The sequence below is a fragment of the Acomys minous genome (genome assembly GCF_964271855.1).
Source record: "Acomys minous genome assembly, chromosome: 5".
NCBI classification, from domain to species: Eukaryota; Metazoa; Chordata; class Mammalia; order Rodentia; family Muridae; genus Acomys; species Acomys minous.
The window spans coordinates 123,224,710-123,248,209 of NC_140494.1; the positions used below are offsets into that span (position 1 = coordinate 123,224,710).

At 52.1% G+C, this 23,500-nt stretch overlaps 1 protein-coding gene across 2 annotated transcripts in view; it reads right to left on the reverse strand.

Annotated features, from left to right (window-relative positions):
• Nucleotides 1-20,269, reverse strand: part of SMAD6 (SMAD family member 6) — a 69,831-nt gene extending 49,562 nt beyond the window's left edge. The window contains exons 1-3 of one of the 2 annotated variants that reach the window (XM_084783896.1): nucleotides 19,315-20,269; nucleotides 11,335-11,391; nucleotides 5,968-6,045 (exon numbers count right to left, since the gene is read on the reverse strand). In XM_084783896.1, coding sequence (XP_084640022.1) covers nucleotides 5,968-6,045; nucleotides 11,335-11,391; nucleotides 19,315-20,134 — 955 coding nt within the window. In that variant the 5' untranslated portion in view covers nucleotides 20,135-20,269. The remainder of the gene's footprint in view (nucleotides 1-5,967; nucleotides 6,046-11,334; nucleotides 11,392-19,314) is intronic. The other variant, XM_084783897.1, reaches the window with a different exon arrangement.
• Between the last annotated feature and the right edge of the window lie 3,231 nt (nucleotides 20,270-23,500).

Consider the following 23,500-nt stretch of genomic DNA (forward strand, 5'->3'; position numbering starts at 1 on the left):
GGAAAGTGCAAAGCTAACTCAGAACCTACCCTGGCAAACCTATCCCATGATGCTCCACGGAATATGCCTGAAGGTGCGCCCCCTCCACCCCCCGCCACGCCCACACAGCAGCCACTTGCAGCCATTTCTGTCACTCGGCATGCCCCGGCACCTCCAGCAACCAGCCTGGAAGAGGGGAGCCTCTTGTCAAGTGCCAGGAGCACAAAGGAGGGAAAATGGAGATTAAAAATAAGAACACAGGGAAGGGGCTTGCCAGTAGCAGACAGTGTTCATGTGGGGACAGCACTGGCCCACACTCCTCCAAGGTGCCTCTCTAATGGAGGGAGCCCCCAGGAACAAGTATGAGACCGCAGTGCCCCCCCCCATTATATCCCGCATTGCTCCTCACTCCAAGACCCAAGGAAAACCATCTCCTCAGCTAGCACGTCATCCTCAAGGTCTCCACCTCTCTCCAAGCCACCCAGTGTGTCTTGGCTCATCCCAAGAACATCACTCAGTGTCATGGTAGCATCCAGCCCCGCTGGCCACCAGGTGGGACTGCTATTGGAACTCACTGACCCGGCCCTGTATCCATGCATGCTGTAGATTTGGTAAAGACGTTGGCTAAAATCTGACCCAGGGCTGGTGAGATGGTTCTCTGGGTAAAGGTGCTTGCTGCCAAGCCTGACAGCTGGGTTGGATCCCCGGGACCCACATGAGTGGAAGGAGAGAACCAACTGCCACGTGTTGTCATATAATATCCTTACACGTGCTGTGGCACTCAAGCTCACGTGTGTGCTCACATCTAAACTAACAAACAATGGCACACTTGTAGCCATCCTTTAAAACCCGTGCCTGGATGCTCACTCTTCTGAGGCTCCTGGCTGCCTCTCAACAGGAGGCTAAATATTATGAAGGCCCTGCCTGTCACTTAACCTCTGCTGCAAGGCCAGCCATGTGCTGGCTGAAGCTGATGTTGCCCTGAGGGACACAGAAACATAGAGCCTGTGCTAGGCAAGACCTGTGATCCTGGCAATCAAAGCGACGGTGACATTGTCCACCTACTTCTTGACTTAGCTCTAGCTAGCAGTGCCTGCTGTGTGGCCCACAGCCAGGCTCGCTATTTCTCTGAGCTTGTCTCTGAACTGTTAGCCTGGAGAGTGGAAGCAGGAATAGGAGGCTTGGGTCACTAAGGAGCTTTGGGTTAGGTAGACACAGGTCTGGCTCAGCTCAACCACCACAGCAGCACTGCCTTCTCCTGAGAAGGGGCACGCCCCCACTGCCTTCCTTCTCTTGCCCCCACTGCCTTCTCCTGAGGAGAGGTATCCCCCACTGCCTTCCTTCTCCTGAGAAGGGGCACGCCCCCCACTGCCTTCTCCTGAGGAGGGGTATCCCCCACTGCCTTCCTTCTCTTGCCCCCACTTCCTTCTCCTGAGGAGGGGTACACTTCCACTGCCTTCCTTCTCCTGAGGAAGGGTATGCCCCCACTGCCTTCTCCTGAGGAAGGGTATGCCCCCACTGCCTTCTCCTGAGGAAGTACACCCTAACTGGTAGAGCTCAGACTGAGAGGCAATCACACACACACACCCAAGGCCAACAGAAGGGACTGTCTAGTCCTTGGTACAGGCAGCGTTCATGGCATACAGACAACGCTGGACTAAATAAACACCTGGCCAGTTATCTGATAGGCTCTTGCCTATTTACTAAAGGGTGACTGTGGGGGTGCCCGGCATGAGATCGGGCAGGTCTAAGTGCTCAGAGGCCCACCACCTTGAGTTCTCATTAAATGACTAGAGTTCACAGGGCAACCAGCCACCAGCCTGGACTGACAAGAGTCTCCTTCCTTTCTTTCAGCCACCCCGGGGTACTCTCCTCTTCTAGGCTGGAGTAGGGGGCCATGGGAGAATCTCTCCTGCTCCCCTCAAGCCACCAGGTCCTTTTGCCCTTCTCATTCTGCAGTACTTTGACTTAGAACATAGTCTGCCTTCCAAAAGAGGATAACCTGCAGCCACTCACACCTTAGCGTGAGCTTCTTTAGCTGACATACTTAACCCTCAAACGCTAATAAAGTCAAAGGGACAGGAGAGGAATGTCAGTGCTGTAAAGAAGACACCCTAGGGGACAAGGGGCCTTTGGGTAGCCAGGAGACAGTACCCCAGACCCAAGTGAAGCAAGAAAACCATGGCCCCAAAGTGTTGGGGTTGATCGGGGGCTACTATGTGTTCAAGTGTTGGCTGCTGTTCCCCTCCCCCCCCAGAATCCTTGTTGTCCTAGGGGCCTGTATTCAGGTCCCATGTATTCAGGATGACGTCATGTCAGCCTCCCAAAGTATCCCTGATAGGATGATAAAAGTTGCTAACAGCCTATAGTTGGGCAGAAAGAGAAGGGAAGGTGCAACTTCCTGGGAGAGAGAAAGGAATTCTGGGAAGAGGAAAGTTTGGGGGTTTTGTTTGTTTGTTTTTGTTTTTATTAGTCCAGGAGACAAGAAAGGAGACAGACATGACTACGGTCCTGAAAGGTATAACTAGCCACAAGGCTGGATGGAGTTAGGTGGATGGGTTAAATTAGATGAGCTAGTTGAATCTGTCCAACTAAGGGCTAAGCTTTGAAATATTAAAAGGTTTTGGTGTCTTTTTTTTTTTTTTTAAGAATTATTTATTTTTATGTATACAGTACTCTGCCTGCATGCTCACCTGCAGGCCAGAAGACGGCATCAGATCACATTATAGATGGTTGTGAGCCACCATGTGGTTGCTGGGAATTGAACTCATGACCTCTGAAAGAGCAGTCAGTACTCTTAACCTCTGAGCCATCTCTCCAGCCACCACCACCCCCTTTTTGTTTTGTTTTGTTTTGTTTTCTTTTTCAAGACAGGGTCTCTGTGTAGCCTTGGCTAACCTAGACTTGCTTTGCAAACCAGGCTGGCCTCAAACTCACAGCAATCCACTTGCCTCTGCCTCCTGAGTGCTGGGATTAAAGGCCACCACGTCTAGTGTCATCATTTTTATAGGTACAGGCCTACCAAAGGCTCTTCAACACCAGAGCTCCAAGAACACCCCAAAAGAGACCTCAAGGCCAATGATTTTACCCTAACTTCACTGAACACATTGGATGTGAGAGACTACGGGATCTGGTTGAAGGTCCACATCTACCTCTTCCACCTGAGTGGTCTTGGGGATCATGGTCCAGAAGGGACCCTGTGGGTACAGTGGGGAGAATGCCAGCTGCCTCCGTGGATGTGTGGTGGAGATGAAAAACAGCCAGTACTGATCTGAAAGTGAGGGTCAGGAGACACCAGCTAGGATGACGCCTGTAATCCCAGTACTTGGGGAGGCAGAGGCAGATGGATCTCTGTGAGTACTAGGACAGCCTGGTCTACAAAGTGAGTCCAGGATAGGCAAGGCTACACAGAGAAACCCTTGTCTCAAAAAACAAAACAAAAAAGAGCCACCAACATCATCTGCAGTACCTCAACCAGCGACCAACTAACTCATTGCTCCTTTGTCCGTCAAATGTCCCAGTTGACCCACACACTGTGCCCACTCCGCCCCTGGCCTTTCTGATTTGGGGTCCCTCAGTACCCTCTTGTGTGACATCACTCTATCCCCCACAGGATGAAGTAGTCATGACTCTCCTACCCACCAAGGCCTGTTGCCCCCTGGGCCCTTTCCCTACCCCCTCCCTGAGTCTCCCCTCTAGCCAATACTAACACAGCCCAAAGCTCAGAAGGACACATAAATGTTCCATTTGCCTCCTCGGCCCATCTAGAGCCCAGCCGGGAGCCCATTACCACCTCATTCCATCCTCCCACATGGGAAACCCCAAACTTTCTTCCCACGTCTTTTAGCCTCTCAGAATGCCAACTGCTAGACAGTTTTCTTCTTTTTACCCAGATTTTTTCCCCCCAAGACGACGAGGTTTCTCTGTGCAGCTCTGGCTGTTCTGGAACTCACTCTGTAGACCAGACTGGCCTTGAACTCAGATGCCCGCCTTCCTCTGTTTCCCTGAGTGCTGGGGTTAAAGGTGTGAACCACAACTACCCAGCTACTTATTTTATTTTATTCTATTTTATTTTATTTTCATGACAATCAAGACTAACAGTGGCCTCCTCACTGCCTAGTGCTACAGATGCAGCTCTTAGGTCTGGGCAGATATTCCCAGCCCAGTACATTCCCTACATGTGTTGGGGTGCTCTCTGCAGGAGCAAGGTCGGGGGGAGACCTCCTGCAAGTGTGCAGATGCCCATTCCTTCAAGCAGGAACCACGTGGCAGGCTCCCCTGGAATCAAGGCAGCTCAAGAAATGCAAGCGCACTGTGAGAGACACACGCCTGCTCATCAACAAGGAAGGAAGACGTCAAAGCGCCCACCTGTCCTGCAATCCAAGGACAACCCCAGTGATTCCCCTGACTTAACAGCCATGAGAGCTGGCAAGGACCCAGGTCTGTAAATTCAAAAATTATCACAGCCCCTTGCTCCAGTCACATGTGGCTTCTGCATGGACAGTGGAGAAACCGGTCTGTGGTGTAACGCAGTGCTGCCTGGCTGGATCTTCAGCATCCTTTCTGTCTATGTACCCCCAGCTGGCTGGAAGTAGAGACCGGCTGGCCTATATCACAGACACCTGCCTGCCTCCACCTCGAGTGCTGGACTTAAAGACGTACACACCATTCCCATGCCCCTGTGGTCTCTTCCCAGCGCTTTGGGGAGACCAGCGAATGGACAGGGAAATGGACAAGCATCTGGGAGTAGCCAGCCAGCACTGTGTCGCTTTAGAGTCACCGGGAGCCCAAGGAATGACAGAGGGAACTCTGGGAATATATTCATCAGTGTACACTCAACTGTTACAGAACAGAGGAGCGGGCAGCACAGTAGCACAGTAGCAGCCAGGAGCTCAGGTTCCTGTGGCAACGAAGGCTGCTGTGTGCCCTGAGGGACACAAGAAGTCACTCCACCTATGGGTAGACAGACTGGCCGCCCTGAGACAATGTTAAGGTGCTGGGGCGGGTCCTGACTCACCTCCATCGTTTTGGGTTTTTTTCCCCACTACCTCACTTTTATGGCTTGGGTGTGGAATCAGGAAAAGACGCAGAGGCCCACCTAGCCAACCCCTGGGCCACAAGCCCAGGTGCCACACAGCACACCCTATAACCGAAAGCCCTCCCACAAGGCCACGCAGACCTCACCATTCAAGGCTCCTCTCTGGCCCTCCTGTCCCAGTGTGAGAGACCCACCCTCTCACAAGAATTCCCTTGAACGTGAGGAGCCTTAGGTCCAGCAGCTGGGAATCTCAGCCAATTATGGAGACAGCACCAAAACCAGGGTTCCTTCCTCCTGCTTCCTGCCTGCCATCCACTGCCAAGTACAGTGCACAGACACCGCTAGCTCTTAGCGAACTGCTGCCTTGCCAGTCTGCCCAACTATCCCCTTTGCTTACCCATGGACCCTCCCCCTCAGCACAGGGGGAAGAAGGCTTACGTGCGAGCCTCCTATTACTGAGAAGTATCCCAAGCTACAATGATAGTGGTTTTTTGTGTTTTGTTGGTTTTTTGAGACAAAGTTTCTCTGTATAGACTTAGCTGTCCTGGACTCGCTTTGTAGACCAGGCTGTCTTTGAACTCACAGAGATCCACCTGCCTCTGCCTCCCATGTACTGGGATTAAAGGCATGGACCACCACGCCTGGCTGACAGAGGGGACTTTGTAAGCCATGGCAAAGCTGGCAAGTTATTAGTTGAAGTTCCCACCCACACAGACCACACAGCTTTAGAGCCAAAGTGGTCCTTGAACCCCTCTTGCCTCAGCCTCCTGAGTCCTGGGCTGACTGACGAGCAATGCGACGCCACCACATCCAGTTCCACCTTCCCATCCACAGGGTGGGCAGATAAGAGCACAAAAATCAGAAGCAAGCAAACTCCTTCCATCGGTGCACCCACAGCACGCCCATTGGTGCCACCCACAGTGACAAGTGAGGAAAAGAAATATGCTAACCTGAGAATTCACCCGGAGCAGTGATGAGGGAGTTGGTGGCCTCGGTTTCAGTGTAAGACAATGTGGAATCGGACAGATCTGTTTGGGAAGGGAGGTAGGGAGGGGGAGAAAGAGAACTCGGTCAGCCGAAAGTCACCTGTGCGAGCACAAAGGGCAGATGTGGCCAATGACCACTTAATTCTTATTTATTTATTCCTGTAGCCCATGCTGACCTCCAGTGAAGGATGGCTCTGAACTCCTGTTCCTCTCGCTCACACCTCCTTAAATGCTGAGATTGCAGGCCTGAGCCACCATGCAGTGCCAGGAATCAAACCCAGGGCTTTCTGCACACGTTAGGCGAGCACTCTAGCAGCCGAGCCACACCCCCAGCGCCCATGTTTCTGATGTCACTCCAGACCAGACCCATCATCTAGTCCCAGAACCCTTCTGGAAAAATGTAGCCGGTTGTGACCCATGGAGGCCACTCAGGGGCCCTGACCACAGAAACAGTCCGCATTCAGGGGACTGAGCAAGCACCAACTTGAAGCCTGTTTGGGCAAGATTAAATTAAGTCCCTGAACAATTCATAGCTGCTAAACTTAATCACAACCATTAAAATTCTTGAAGTTGTTCGTTCTTGCTTCCTTCCTTCTCCCCTTTCCTTTCTTCCTCCTGGAGCTGAGGGGAGCTTAGTCGCCAGCCACTTCTGTTCCCACATGCCTCTCATTAAGATTTACTTTTGCCGGCTCTCTCACCTCTCCCACTCCCCAACAGCCAAACGGGCTGTGGAGCTTTGGGGCCGGGTTTTGCATTAATGGTTGTGTTTTTTAAAACAGTATTAATTAAGCGCTTCATATGGCATCACTGGCTATCCCCTGCCTGCAGTGCGCTGAGATGGAAGAGAACTTTTTCTGCCCCACTAAGTTTCATAAACGGATGCTCTGGGGAACTTGGGAATTTTTTGCCCCTAGGTCTGGGGCCTCTGCTACCAGCAGTATGGGGTTGTCCCCTGTAAGGGACAGACCTGTCCAGGAGTTGAGAGGCATGGACCAGGAAGCCGACAACCTTTCCATCGTCAGCTCACCCAGCACAAGACAGATCTGGCTCAGGCTGGCCTCAGATGGCCCAGCAGCCTCGAGGGGCTATGGATTCCTGGGACAATTCCCTCAGCGTAGGTTCTAACTAGATAGGATTCCATTGCATCTTACAAAAATTTCTTCCTTTCACTGCATGGCTTAAGAGCAGGAAAGATGAAACATTAACCAATTTGGCATTTCCCCCCCCCCCCCCATTTCCCACTTGTCAGATGCTGAGTTTTACTTTGGTTCCTGGTCTCATGAAATCAGAGGGGTGCAAAAGTAAACTGATTTTGTGTGTGTGTGTGTGTGTGTGTGTGTGCAGAGATATATTTATACACAAAAATACACATATATAGGAAAAAAGGGAATAATGCAAAGTAAAGTAATTATTTTTAAAAATATTGTACTATATCTCAAGGCACAAAAAAAAATTATCTGCTGGTAACAGTATTGAAAATAAGATGTAAGAAAATCTTCAAAAGGGCTGGAGAGATGGTTCAGAGGTTAAGAGCACTAACTGCTCTTCCAGAAGTCCCAAGTTCAATTTCCAGCAACCACATGGTGACTCACAACCATCTATAATGTGATCTGATGCCCTCCTCTGGCCTGCAGATGTACATGCAGGCAGAACACTGTATACAAAATAAATAAATAAACCTTTTTTTAAAAAGAAAGAAAAAAATCTTCACACACACACAAAACCCTTTACAAGCTGGGTGGTGGTGGCGCACGCCTTTAATCCCAGCACTCAGGAAGGCAGAGGCAGGTGGATCGCTGTGAGTTCGAGGCCAGCCTGGTCTACAAAGTGAGTCCAGGACAGCCAAGGCTACACAGAGAAACGTTGTCTCAAAAACAAAACAAACAAACAAACAACAAAAAAAAAACCCTTCAATGCTAAAGTAGAAGATTTAGAATTTTGGTGTGTGTGTGTGTGTGTGTGTGTGTGTGTGTGTGTGTGTGTGTGTGTTTGTACACCAGAGGCCAACTTTGGATATCATTCCTCACCTTGCTTTTTGAGGCAGGGTCTCTCACTAGCCTGGAGTTTAAGAGTCCACTAAGCAGGTTAGGCTGGCCAGTGAGTGCCAGGGGGAACTCTGTCTTGGCCTCTTCAGTGATGGACAGGCATACACCACCACACCTGGGGACTGAACTTATGTCCCAGCAGTTTCCTGACTGAGCTATCTCCCCCACCTTGAGTCTGAAATCAACAGCTAACGTCCCCAGTGCAGACAGCCTGGAGCCTCATGGAGGCTCTGTGAGGGAGCCTTGGTGACGGAGAGGGCCTCGGCCTGGAAGCTGGTGCACCAGCTCTAGCTTCCATGTCAAAAGTCAGTAGATTAAATACATGGAAGGAAAGAAAAGAAACTAGCTGGGCCTGGTAGCTCACGCCTTTAATCCCAGCACTCGGGACACAGAGGCAGGTGGATCTCTGTGAGTTAGAGGCCAGCCTGGTCTACAAAGCAAGCCCAGGACAGCCAGAGCTACGAGAGAAACCCTGTCTCGAAAAAACAAAAATTGAAAAACGAAAAGAAACTAACAGGTGCCCCATTACTTCACAGGTGGGACAACTGAGTCTCAGAAAGCAAACATTCTTGCTGTGGCTCACAGAACCTCAGCTTAACACAAGAACGAAGAATGATTTTTTGGCGTGGTAGTGCACGCCTTTAATCCCAGCACTCAGGAGGCAGAGGCAGGAAGATTTGCTGTGAGTTCAAGGCCAGCCTGGTCTACAAAGTGAGTCTAGGCTACACAGAGAAACCTTGTCTCAAGGGAAAAAAAAAAAGAATGATTTTTACTTATTTGATTAATTGCGACAGGATCTCCTTATGTAGTTTAGGCTGGGTTCCCTTTAAACTCTTTATCCTCTGGCCTCAGGGTCCTACTTGCTGGAATTACAGACATGCACCACTGTGGCTTGCTCTATTTTTATTTTTTTAAAGGACACTCCTGCAAACTGCAAAGGAAAAACTAACAGAATGTAGGTGCCAGGAGGTCCGTGTCCTCCACAGTGTCCACGGCTGCTCCTTCTGCCTATGGTGCTGAGTTGAGCAGGTAGGGCGGGTTGTGAGGCAGGCTCTTGCGGTTGAGGGGGCTTACTCTATAGAAAAAGGTGGTGACCCCTATACTTCCAGCCGTTCCTGGGGGTGCATCTTGAACTCGGGATCCAGAGCCCGTCCCGGATCCCTCCATGGCTTCAGATGGTGATGGCAGCTGGGAGAGAGGGCTCTTTCCCCAGCAGCCTCCACAGGAAGGCTGCCTTGGAGGGCCTCAGTGGAAAGTCTAGATCTGTGGGTTTGGCAAGGGTGTGACGGGGTGCTCCAGAGCTTCAAAAGGTAGAAGCTGCTTGCCCTTCCTACTCGTTCTGGAAACTTCCAGGTGCTACCTATATAGATGTAGCAGTTTGGTTGCCAGCACACACGTCAGGGAACTCAGAGTCAGGGAACTCAGAACTGTCTGTAACTCCAGCTCCAGTGTTTATGGGACATACTTACACACAATTAAAAATAATACAAGTGAAAAAATTTTAAAATTAATAGGACCCAACCTGTGACTTGGTGTTGCTCCTTCAAGATGAGTGACAGAAGGCTCAGTACTAGCAATAGCTGACATTTTAAAGAACATAACCTTCCACACCTTCTGTGCTTTTTTATTTTTATTTTTTAAGACACGGTTTCTCTGTGTAGCCCTGGCTGCCCTGGACTCGCTTTGTAGACCAGGCTGGCCTTGAACTCTCAGCCTGCCTCGGCCTCCCAAGTGCTGGGATTAAAGGCGTGCGCCACCACACCTGATCCTCTTAGTTTCTAAATGGTCACTCTCTAGGGTTTTTCTGCTTTTCCCCAGGCTGATTGACAGGTCCTCTGGCAATGAGCCTGCCACCATTGGTTACAAACTTTTGAATTTTTCTTTTTCTAATGGAGCAAAGCATCTTCTATAGGACGGATGTCTTTGTGTTTGTTGACTCAGGAGATGCTGAGGCTGCCCTCTGGCAGGAAGATGGGGAAGCCATGGCCTGAGCTGTGGCAGCTCTGCGTTAGTCTCTCAGCCCTGCAGCTCCTCACTAGGGGTTTCCCTGTCCTCACTCAGCTGTCTCCCTTTATCTGCCATAAGACCATGACCCCCCTAGTTGCCAGAGAAGTAAACAAATCTCCCTGTGTACAAGGCACACAGCTGGAACAAACACCACAGCTCAGCCACTGCCTCCCACACCCCAGAGGGACAGCCTTTGCCCTATCTGCTGAGGATCAGACTCCTCAAACAACTCTGGGGTGAGTGTATCTCTGACTTTACTGGGGATGGAGGGCTGGAAGGAGCCTGGGGTGAGTCCATTAGTCCATGACCGGGGGAAGTGACCTTCCAGCTAGAGCTCACGCACTTTGAGAAAGGATGCTTCTACCATAAACTTATTCTTTGCGGTCACTTGGGAATGTTTGGGCCAATTAATATACTCAGGGTTAGGGTCTGCTGGTCACTTGTTGGGTTGGAACTCTTACGGCCAGCTCGCCTGCTACTCAGACTCCATAGACAACATCACTGCTCTAAATCCACAGAGGAGAGCCCAGGCCCATAGCATCTCTGTTTTTAAATATGTATTTAATTAATTATGTATAAGTATGTGTGTACCTGAGTGTGTGCACCACGTGCTTGCAAGTGCCCTTGGAGGCCAGAAGAGGGCACTGGATTTGCTGGAACTGGGGTTACAGGCAACTGGGAACCACCTGATGTAGGTGCTGGGAACCGAACCCAGATCCTCCGCGTGTGCAAAAAGTGTTCTCAACCCATGAGCCATCTCTCCAGGCCCTCGTCTGCTTTTAAAAGCGTATGTGTGCACCCCAAAACGTGAGCTGACACTTAGCTCCCAGGTTATACAGAGAAGACAGCTTGCCACTGCACAGGGTTTGCCTGAAATGGCATACCGTCTGCACTAACCTCCCTCGGAGACAGCTAACCTTCTGTCCAACTGTCCAGGTGAGGCTCAAGGACAGATGTAGCTCAATAAAGACTCCATGCCCTGGCTTCCTGTCACACTCTCCGTTCACACACTGGTGGATAGTAACCCAAGGCTGAGGGAGGAAGGAAGGAAAAGAGACCCAGCAAATTTCCAACCCACCTCCGAGGAACGGCTTAAGTCAGAACCCATTCATCTCGCACAGGCCCGTGTTTAAAGGTCACACAGAGGTTAACGAGGAGCCTGGAATTTGAAGATGTAAATAGTCTCCCTGCAGCAGCCCAGCCGTGGGAGTGTTTGTAAAACTTCACCCTGTTTGAAAGCACCCAACTCAGCCCACCCCTTGGGGAAAGGCACACTTACCCAGTGGCTTGTACTGGTCACGAGGAGACAGCCGAGAATAGGGGGGCGGCGGTGATTCTAGAAGACAGGACACAGCATGTCACACCTGGTGTTCCATGTGCTTTTTAACTATCGGTTTCCTCAAATAATAACCTCTGACCCCAGGAAGTCTTCCACGTCTCCCACCATCTCTGCTGCCCAAATCTATGGGCACAGACAGCCTGGGGGCTCAGTCCCTACCTGTGCCACCTAGGCTTTGAGAGCTCCAGGGAGTTCCCTCACTCCTCTAAGTAGATTTCCTCAACTACAAAACAGGGGGGGCTAATCATAGACCTCTTGGTTTTGCCAGAAGGGCAAAAGATAGCATATGCAAAATGCTTAGCACAGCTTTTGGTCACACTCCCATAAACAGCTCCTTTATTATCACTACAACTAGAAAAACACTAGTGCAGAAGTCAGTGCTCGCGCTGCCAGATAACATACAGGAGCCCAGCTCTGTTTGCGTTTGGGCCACACACGGCATACAGTCTCTTAGCATAAGCACAGGCTTACGCTACGTGGGATACACTTATGCTGAAATTTTATGTTGCCTGTGTGAAATGAAAACAGAACGGGGTGTCCTAAATTCTTATTTGCACAGCTCGACAGGTCAAACCAGAGTTCAGAAGGCCCACAGGTGGAAATGTGGTTGGAGAGAGGGGGGAGGGGGGAAAAGCGGGGGCCGGGGAGATGGTTTAGCATGTGAAGAAGCTTGCTGCCAAGATTAAGGACCTGAGTTCGATCCCCAGAACACGGTGGAAGGGGACAACAGACGGTCTCAAGTTGTCCTCTGACCCCCATTGCATACACAATAATGAGTAATTTCTTAAAATTATTTTAACCCACGATAGAACCACCACTCCTGGGTGTGGGGATGAGAGCAGGGCTGGTGGGACCCTGGTACCCTCTACATTTTCAGCCTCTGGCCTCAATCTTTCATTTTGCAAAGGCCAGGCAGGGGCGGGCCCCAGCCCAGACTGATTCCTGGTTGTCTCTGGTGTTTTCCTTCGGGATGCCTTTCATTTGCCTAAAATACTCCTCCTTCAAAACATATACTTTGCCTCCAGAGGAATTTCTTAGGCTCTCGCTTTACCGGGAAACAACAATTTGCTAAACTAAGTAACAATCTGGGCGAATGAAATGACCCTCCATTTTCTGTAAATGAAACTGAACCCCATCAGATCACAAGCTAGCGCAAACTCGGCAGTAATAAAGGGGTAATAACTATTATTAGGGGGGGTATCAGGAATGACACAGGGGTAATGAGTGTTTTCGCAATTATAATAAGGCACCATTAGTACAGGAGCATTAGTTATGTGTGCCCCATACACCCAAGGGAGGCTGCCCTCTCCTGCCAACCCTGCAGCCAGAAGTGGCTTCCTCAAAGTCAAGGCTCTCGGTCTAGAGCAGGGACTCTGTGGACAGAGGTCAGAGAGGAGAAAGCTAAGCCTCTGAAGAGACAGGAACATGCACTCTGTCTGTGCCAGACCCTTCCACTTCATGTATGGTCTCTATTTTTTTTTTTTAATACTTTATTTTATTTTTGAGCCAGGATTTCTCTGTGTAGTCCTGGCTGTCCTGGAACTTGCTCTGTAGACCAGACTGGCCTTGAACTCTGCCTCCTCCCTGCCCTACCCCCGCCCCTCCCAAACACTCACAAAGATCTGCCTGCCTCTGCCTCCCAAGTACTTTCAGCAGGTGTTTTTTTTTTTAATTTAAATTTTTTTTTTATGATGTACTTGTTGTTTTATGTGGGTTTGGCACATGCATGTCCGTGTGAGCATGTCAGATCTCTTGGGACTGGGGTTACAGACAGCTGTGTGCTGCCATGTACGTACTGGGAATTGAACTCAGGTCCTCAGGTGCTCTTAACCTCTGTTGTCTCTGATTCTTATGGACCTCAAGTACACGATGGTTAATCACACGCATCAGGCACCAGTTTCAATGTAATCTTCATGTAAGATGCCATCCACATTCTCATTTTGCATATGAAGAAACTGCCTGGCTCTGCCACCCAAGACAATCATGGCAGAGGTGGGATTTGCACCCAGGTCTGACTTGTGAGTTCAAGGCTAGCCTGGTCTACAAAATGAGTCCAGGACAGCCAAGGCTACACAGAGAAACCCAGTCTCAAAAAAAAAAAAAAAGTGAGAGGAAGGACCTGGGAGCCAAAGGGGGCCCATTAGTGACCTCAAACAAGACCCAGGGAGGAAGACTATGTGCTTACTTTCAGTAAGAGCTACTTTACTTGCCTTCATGCCCAGCCCAGAGGTCAGACCTAAGAGAGGTCCAGCCGCCAGGCATGCAAAGGCTTGGAGCTCTCAGGAAGAAAGGACTGAGCCTGGGTTCCGACTGTGGAGAGGAGACTGAGGCCTGGTGAGTGGAAGTGATTCCGAGGGAACTGCCTGGCTGTGGAGCCAGGACCTAGCCCTGTCTGGTGTGCACACCCTGTTTTACAACCCCTGAAACCCAGGGCATGGCTAGACATCTGCCCCCACACCTGTCTCCAGCAAGAGGCGGTAGCTAGAGAGTAGCAAGCATCCAAGCCTTCCCAATCCAAGCCCTCTTTCTTTCAGTTTTTTGAAACAGTGTTTCCTATAGCCCAGGCCGGTCCTGAATTCAATATACAACCTACTGACCCTCCTGTCTCCACTTCCTGAACACATTCCAGGAATATCCCTGGCCATCCCTAGTACTTCTTATAGGTACTTTACCTGAAAGCAGAAAAGATGGAGGAAAGAAAGTGTTCACAACATTCTCCCTCGGAAGCACCCACTACCCACGTCACACCTGAGGCACGGTTCCTAAGCACGTCAACGAGACAGAAAGAAAACCCAGAAGCGAGAATTGTAGACACACAGCCAGAGACTGGGAGGGACTTCATCTAACCACAGATCCTTCTAGAAAGATCACAAAGCTTATAGTCAGCAGCTCAGAATGCAGAGCTCTAGGACATCAGAGATCAAAGAGACCTGGGCTTCGCCAAACTCAACTCTTTTTTACTTAATTTGTGTTTATTTTGGCTCTGAAACAGTATCTCAATGCATAGCTCAAGCTGGCAGGCACCACCAACAAAGGTTCCAAACTCCTTTTTATTGATGGGGCATCTGACATCCCAACAGAAAAGGACCTGCCTAAGGCCATGCTTGAAGACTGCTGTATAAGTTAACTTGTTGCTGTAGGAGACCAACACCAGGTAATCTTTTTCTATTAAAAAAAAAAAGGTGGCGGTGGTGGTACACACCTTTAATTCCAGCATGGCAGAGGCAGGCAGATCTCTGAGCTGGAAGCCAGCCTGGTCTACAAAGAGAGTTCCAGGGGCTGGAGAGATGGCTCAGAGGTTAATAGCGCTGGCTGCTCTTCTAACAATCCTGAGTTCAATTCCCAGCAACCACGTGGTGGCTCACAACCATCTATAATGAAATCTGGTGCCATCTTCTGGTGTGCAGGTGTACATGCAGGCAAGAACACTATACATAATAAATAAATAAATCTTAAAAAGAGAGAGCGTGTGTGTGTGTGTGTGTGTGTGTGTGTGTGTGTGTGTGTGTGTGTATTCATGTTCCAGGACAGCCAAGGCTAAACAGAGAAATCTTATCTCAAGAAAACACACACACACACACACACACACACACACACAGAGTCGTGGGATTCACTCTCTTAAAGTATACAATTTAGTGGTTTGGGGTACATTTCAAGAATTGTGTGACCATCACAATGATTTATTACAGGGCATTTTTATCACCGCAAGAAGAAACCCTGTCCCTACTAACAGTCACTTCCTATATTCCAACCCAAACTCCAGGCAACCACTAATCTACTTTTTGTCTCTATGGATTTTCCTATTTTGAAAGTTTGATGCGCATGAAATCATACAGGCCTTTTGTGTCTGTTTCTTTCACTCAGCACAGTGATCTCCAGGTTCGTCCATGCCATGGCATGTGTGAGCACTTCATCCTTTTTTATGGCTGGATGATATTCCATTGTGTGGCTACATCACGCTTTGTTCATCCATTCGTCAGCTAATGGACATTTGGGCTGGTTCCATATTTTGCTGTTATGAATGATGTGCCGCGAACAATACCAGTAATTCTTTCTACCTGTGTTCCCACTCCCCTCCTAGACAGCCTCCAGGATTTAGGAGAAGGGAGCCATAGGGCACCTGACTCAGGCAAGCTAGGTGAGCCCTCCACTAGGCGAGACACAGCATCAGAAGACGATCTTCAAGTTGACCCCTAGCTCTCCGTCCACTGCCTAGAGGATGTCCTACTTCTTGTTAAGAGCTATGTCGATTTGGAAACAATTTACATACTCTAAATTCTAACAGAGCTCTCCCAGTTTCTGCAGGTCCCTCTGAGAGAACTAGACATGGTCACGAGAAAAAGAGAACGGCATCAGAAACTCCAAGACCTCCATGAACTAGAGCATTCTCCCCTATCTTCCTCCAGAAGCTGAGCAGTCAACCAGAAGCACCAAGCATCAGGAGTCAACCCAGCGCTCCCCCCCCCCCCATGCACTGGCCCTCCCTGATCCCCCCCCCCAACCCGCCCATCCCAGCCAACCCTCTGGTCAGGCCTCAGGGGCTACTTAAGCCTTCTGGGATCTAGACCTACATTTGAGGCCAAAAGAAAGTTCACAGACTCTCTGAGCCTGGTGGGAGTTTCCACCTGACATCATTTTCCACCCATCTTCGCGGGGCAGCTCTTTGCTACAGGAGCTAACCTGGGCCTCCGACTTTTCATCCTCGCGGTGGGTGACAGCCCGCTGGGAGTGGAGGGGACCTCCCGGGTGCCTGTTTCTTCTTCCCTCAGAACCTACCGGCTCCCAACCCCAAGTCCCAGGATCAGTGGACAGAAAAGGAGCTCCTGGCGCTTTAAGGCCAAAGGAGCCTAACTGCCCAGATTCCCGCAGCAGCCAGATAAACAGCGCAGCCGGCTGGCGCCAGCAAGAGGCAAACTGGGCATTATCACGGCTTCCTCACCTCCAAGAGAGGAGTGCAGAGCAGACAAGCAGGCCGAGGGGCCGCGAGGGGGCGGGGCGGGCCCGGGAAGCCCAACTTGAAATTGATCTCATTTCAAAGGGATAATGCCAGGCCAAATAAAAGGAAAAACTTTCTAGCTCATTCTAATTCCTCCAGGCCTGGCCTGGGAACCCTGTGTTTTCCTAGGCAGCCTCCTCCAGCCCTTTAGACGTTCTCTCTCTCTCTTTCCCGGGCACAATTTGGATAATAGTAATTTACTGAATATAATTACAGAAAAAAAAAGTAGAGAAGCAAAGAGCAGGAGATTCGTTCCAGAGTTAATGGATACTTGCAGGAGAAAGGAACTCTATAAACAGGTCAGAGCTGTGATTAAAGTATTTCTCCACGTTTCCGTCCACATAGGCATCCACCAAACTCAGCGTTGCCTATGGTTCTAAACAGAAAGGCCCAGGAAAGGTAACTCCCAGGGACCCCCAGATTGTGTCATGCGCTGAGCCTGCTACTTAGGGTGAGGCCCTTGCAGTATACCAGATTCTAAGACAAAGCCCATGGAGCCTGGAATCTGCCTGTCACCTCTTCACCTCAGCCGTTCAGGCCAACCCAGAACTTTACAGATGGGAGGAGGCCAGGGCCACCAACTTGCCAGGCTCAGAACAGAAGGGCACCACACTTCCCTCATGTCTTGACACTGGGAATCCTTGAGGGTGGAGGCCAGGCACAAATGACTGGTGCTGGGTGTTCCCAGGCACTTTACTGTAGTTGTATGCCCAGTCAGTCAGTCTGTCTGTCTGTCTGTCTGTCTGTCTGTCTGTCTGCTCGCCCACCCCAGCCCTCTTCCCTGAGCTGGAAAGTTGGGAGGGGCAGCCTCCTTATCAGGACTCGCTCGGCTGAACCCCAGCTATGTGCCTGCCCATTTTGAGGAGCCAGGCTGACGGCCAGCCCTGGGGGGGGAGGGAACAGGGAGGGGGGCGGCAGCAAAGGGTTTCCCCAGGTCCCCAGTCCCAGAGAAGGCAAGAGTGTCAACCTGGCATACTGGCAAGTCTTGCTTCTTTCCCACAACTACAGTCCTCAGAGATGTCCCCAGTTGGCTGCCCCCCTAGGTTTGTCGCTAGCAGAGGCAGGGAATAGATTCATGAGGGGAATTAGCTTCCAATACTTGGTTCAGTTGAAAATGTTTTTAGGGCCCTCCCACACACACACAGCCTTCCAAGGTCACTAAGCCTAGGTCCAGAATCTACAGTTCAGCGGGTCTCTCAACTTCTCCCTAGTCAAGGAGGGCCAATTCCGAGTGCAAAGAGTAGGAATTGAGTGAGTCCCAAAGCTTCCAGCTCTTCACCCTCCTTTTCTGGTCCACCAACCTGAGCAAGCCCTCTTTAGGTCCACGCCCGCCCGCTCCCCCTGCCCCCAACACCCCAAGCTGCTCCGGGTTAAGGCATGACACTCCCAAAGGTGATCCAGTTACAAGCACACCCACGGCCCTCCCGGTAGCTCAGACCACTGGCCTAGCCCCACCCCTTACCTCCTTCCTCACTTATTCCCACCTCCCAGGAAGATTTCTTGGCAGAATGAATCCTACTCATTTCTTCCCCGCTCCCCCCCCCCCCACCACCACCACCACAAGCACAGTACCTGGTACAGAGTAATGCTAAACTTGTTAATACTGTGACTTGGTGACAGTAAAAAAAAAAAAAAAAGCATTCACTAGGGCCTTATGGAAGAGTGCAATGGGCCTCACCACCCATCTCCCAGTAGGAAAACACACACACACACACACACACACACACACACACACACACACACACACACGAGACAATACAACCACAAACAGAGTCCTCCCCAGAGACAGGGAACAGACCGTTTCCTCCAGGGGAAGCTGTCAGCCTCCAGGCAAAGAAAGTCCAGTGTGGGCACAGGTCAGGGACTACCCAAAGTCTCTTGCCATTGAGCCTAGAGGGACCATGAGGAAAGCACAGTGGGAACCACACTAAATAGAGAGAAACTTTCTGTCTCTTCATATCACTAGGCCCTCATCCATCACACAGGGAGAAGTCGGGCTTCCTAAACTGACTTGACCTGACTGAGAGCTGACCAGAGCCAACTGCCTGTTCCATTCTTTCCTGCAAAGCCCCCAGTGCCTCAGACATATTCACCTACACCTATAGTGTTCCTTGTGGTACAGAAAGTGTGTGTGTGTGTGTGTGTGTGTGTGTGTGTGTGTGCCAGTCTGTGTATCACCTGTATGCCTGCCAGAGGCCTTCATCTGTCCTCACCCCTACTCCTGCACCTGAGCCTGCCTAGGTAAGCAAGGCCAAGGTAAGGGTGTGTGCAGAAGATCCCAGGAGAACAAAGGGGCCAGTTCTGGGGTAACAAAAGAGCCAGCAGCCTCTGACTCCCAGATGCCTCAGGTCCCTCAGAGGTAAGCTGAAGGCCAGAATTAAGAGCCTGACGGAGGTGCCTGGTGTTCCACTCCAAAGGGTGTTGCAAACAAGAGGGATTGCCGTGCAGAAACTAGGTTCAAACCATAGATAGGAACACGTGGAACGCTTGCAAACATGCTTGATGCCAGGCATCATTTGCCTACAGACAGTTTCACAGCCATTACCTACCTGGGTGCAGAAGAGCACAGCTGAGGTACAGGGATACACACTCAAATGCTACAAGCTGGGTACCAACTGGAGTGAATTCCCAAAGGAGAAGTGACACTTACTCCTTGGCTTACTAGGGGGTTCCACAACGCTGCAATCTACTTTAAGTCCCAGAAGCTGCATATAGAAAACTCAGACGTGCCCCTTTCTAAATTCGCTGGCGCCCACAAAATGAAGTTAACATTTGAAGTTGCAGACACCTACCCCTCAGCTTTCCTCAACCCCCTGCAGGCTCCCAGTGCCGAGTAGCATCCCTAGAGCATCCACAAAGAGGTGGCCACAGAAGGGGGACCAGAAGACGTAGGCGGAAGTCGAGGCGACCCCGCGAGCACTCACCTGGCCCGCAGAGTCGGCTGAAGTGGTAGGGGTTGCAACACACTGTGGGTCCGTCGGCGGCGGCGGCGAAGCTGTGGCAGCCGCACAGGGGTTTCAGCTCCACTGCGTGCTGCAGGTCTGGCCAGCGGAAGAGTCGGCCGAGCAGCAGCTGCGGTGGCGCGGGCTGGCCGCCTAGGCGGAGGTCGGCGCGCGGCACCAGCACGCAGCCTCCCGGCACACCGCCGCGGGACTCCACCGCCTCCAACAGCGTGTCCAGCGAACGCTCCTTGAGCCGCTTGAGCAGCGAGTACGTGACCGTCTTGAGCTCCTGCTCCAGAAGCAGCAGCCGGGAACGGGCTTCGCGACTCCGAGGCCCGCTGCCCTCCTCCGGCTCCAGGGACTGCCCCACTGAGGGGTCGCCTGAGTCCCGGGGCGCGCCTGTAGCGTCCCGCTCAGAGAAGAGACAGCAGGTCACCGTCTCGCAGTCACTCTCAGGCAGCCAGCCCGGGCCTCCAGGTTCCGCCACATCCAGCGAGGAGCCCCCGGCTCCGGCCCCCGCCTCCGACACCAGGCTCGGGGGGCCCCCCGTGCGCCGGCGCCTGCCTGCGATCGGGGCGCCTCGCGGTCCTACTCCGTCCCGGGGCCGCCGCGGGGCTACCGAGCGGACTTCGGAGCGGCTGCAGCCTCCGCCTTCTCGTGCCCGCGGGGCAGGCTCAGCTCGGCTGCCCAGGCTCCCATCCTCGTCGCCACCACCGCCTCCACCGCTACCTTCCTCCCGATCAGGGACCACACGACTTCGCCAAAGTCGCCGCACCAGCCCCGAGCGTTTAGACCTGAACATACGATATCCTTTGGCGCCTGGGGTGGTGGGAGGGGAGGCGGTCTCCGATTACCGGGGGTCCGTTCCCTCAACGAGGCGCCGGCTGCGCGGGCCGCAGCCCTACATGAAGCTCTGCCACGGGGCGCCGTGCAGACCGCGCACAGCCTGTCGTCGAAGGGGCACCGCAGGACTGCAACATGAGGGAGCTCGCGCCGGGCAGGGCCGGGAACACGAGCGCGCCGAGTCGCAGTCCGCGCGGGACCAGCGGGCTACATGGACCACGGTAGGCCGGGACTGCTCAACTCCAGCTGCCCTGGAGCCTTGAGGGACTCGCGGGCGAAGCGATGCTAGAAACACCCTGCATGGGCCGGCGAGCCTTCAAAAGTTGCGCGGCTGGTATACCAGCACAAAGCGCTTGCGTCGTACCCCCAAATGTCTGCACAGCTCTGCCTTCAAAAGCCAAGTGCTAACGCTACAGGAGTTCTCTCTGCAGGATCCGAAACTCAGGCTTGTGGATAACTCCCAGATCCCTGCAATAAAATAAAATAAAAATAAAAGCAAAGCAAGAAAAAGGTCCCAAACAAAACCCAAAATGCTTGGATTTGCACGCACGAAAAGCAACTCCGTCTCAGGTCCTGGGCGCTCGGTGCATTTGGGGCAAGTCTCTCCTGAACGCGGGTGTCAACACATGAGTGGAAGCCGTAAAGAAAATCCCAAAGAGCTGCTGGGAATCCTTAATTAAAAATGCAATCCACCGAGGCAGAGGTCGCAGCCCGCCTCACGCCACGCTGGGTCGCTTCGAGCGCCGCTGCTGCCGAGGTCGCCCCCCCTCCCCCCTCCACCAAAGTGCCTCCCGGTGGCCCCGCGGTCCCAGCGAGGTTTGGCGAGGCAGCGCCCGGCGGCTCTTTCTCTGGGCTCCGCTCCCTCGCTCGCTCCCCCGCTCGGCGCTCTCTCTCTTTTTTGTTCTCCTCAAACGCACACTGAGGGCCCCCGGAGGAGCGCCGCGGAGTCATTGGCTGCCTCCCATCATATGCCAGTCTAGACACTTTGGCGGCTCCGCGGCGCTGATTGTTGCGCAAACAAGGTTTCAAGTTTCTTAACTCTTAAAGGAGAACACGTCCCATTGCTGAGCCCGAAGCTCTAAGGGGGCTGGTTCCTGGGGCGGACCGAACCCAAACCCCCGCCCCTCGCCCGCCCCGGCACCCCCGCCCCGAGGCTGACAGCACCCGAGACTCACTCTCTAACTCACGTCGCGCCGTGGACACGGATAAGAGCGATCCCGCACACGCGCGAACACACACACACACTGCTACACACATACACACTGCTACACACACTGCTACACACACACACACACACACACTGCTACCCAGCTCTGTTTGGTGAACCCACCGCGACCCGGACTTCAAGGCAGCCCTTTGCCTCTCTCTGGCTTGTGCACAAACTTGCAAACGCGCATTGCACTTAGAGTCTGTCCAAACCCCTTGCCTCAGAGCGGGCTAATAAAAATGGGCGTGTGTGCGCGCCTTCCTGCCTTGCGTCTCTGGGGAATTACAGGGCGGTCGAGAAGTTAGGGTAGCGGGATCTTCCGTGACCCTCGAAGGCTCCACGCACCCCCTGTCCAGAATTAGGGGTCGCTCTGCCTGGGCTACCGGGAGGGGGGGGGGGCGCGTGAGACACTTCAGTCAAGGGAGCTCCAGGATAGCCCGAGGTGGGGACTTGGACCGTGTGGAGTAGAGGCGGGAGTACTATTGGATGGCTCCTCTTGGACGCGTGGGCTCTCCCGCCAGGCTGTCTGACGTCCGGGACCCCCTCAAGGCCAGGCTTTTCCTTTTCCTTTCGTGGATTTACTTTCTGCCTCTCCGAGAGGTATGAGGATGGAGGGGAGTGATTTCCCCAACTATGCTTCACTGTGAAAGCGGGGCAAATTGGGGACAGACTTGGGGACCCGGCACGGAAAGGGTTAAGGCCGCTCCTGCCCTGGAGCCGGCGCGGCGGGGTACCTCCTCGGGCGTGCTTGCTAGTCCGAGGGTGGCAAAAGTTCAAGCTTGTAAAGTCGGGATTGGTCCCACTCGCAGAGGAAAAAAGGCCTGGTTCCCCCTCCCCCTCCCGGGCGTGGCGCCGATTGGCCCAGCCGCAGGGCCGGCCCCGCCCATCCCTGGCGCGCCGCAGCCCCACCCCCGGCGCTGCGCCACGCCCCCTTCCGGGCAGGAGCGGGGCCCCGAGCTCAATGAAAGAAATTCCGCTACTCTCATTGGCCTGGGGCTGGACGCCGCTCCCCCGCGAGAGGCGGAGTGCGAAGGGTGGGGCGCGGACTTGTGATGCCCCCCTTCCCCGGTTAGGATACCCGTGCTCTGTGCGGCTGTGTCGCGAAGGCGGAGTGCAAGCTCCATGTGCACTGGGGGAAGGGCCGTGTGTGCAGGAAAGACCCAGAACCCTTTCCTAAGCCTTACCTGGAGTCAGGTACTCCAGTGCTGCTAGGACCGATTGTCACACCCACCCCTTACTATTTTGGCCAAGGTGAAATATGAATAGCTGTCTTGGTCGCGGTTTCTCCTTTTAAAATGCTGGGATGAGCCAGGTTTAGTGGTGCACACCTTTAATCCCAGCACTCAGGAGGCAGAGGCAGGCATATCGCTATGAGTTTGAGGCCAGCCTGGTCAACAAAGCGAGTCTAGAACAGCCAAGGCTATACTGAGAAACCATGTCTCGAAAAACAAACAAAAACAAAAAGGAAGAAAGAAAGAAAAACAAAAAAAAAAAATGCTGGGATGATGGCTACCTCACAGAACGAATATTTTAAAAAAAAAATAGTGCTTACTAGTAAATGTTCACATTGAAAGTAGGCAAACAGCACCCACATAAACTAGTTTTTTAGCCCCTGCCTTCACCCCTAAAGAAGTTGATGATCCTAAAATACAAAGAGAGCTCTACAGGGTTGTGCACACCTGTTAACTGCAGCCTTTGGGAGGTGGAGGAAGGAGGGGTCAGTTCAAGGCTCTCCCTGGCTACACTAGCCTGGGGCTGCAAAAGATCCTATCTCCAAAAGTTCTCCCAAAATAAAATAATAAATGCAAAGAGAAGCCAATTGTGGGTTGTTGTTGTTGTTATTGTTATTGTTGTTTATGAAGATATCTGTTGCCTTTCCTCTGCATTACAATAATAAGAGCAGATGCTTTGAGCTCTTTACCACGGTAGAAGTTTCAAGCCTATACAACATGTATTCACTTAAGTCTCTCACCATAATCAGCTTTATTCTTCTCTGTGTACAGATGAGGAAACTGAGGCACAGAAACTTGTCCGTTTAATTTGACATTGAAACCTAGTAGATGGGGGTGGAGAGACGGCTCAGAGGTTAGGAGCACTGGGTGTTCTTCCAAAGGTCCG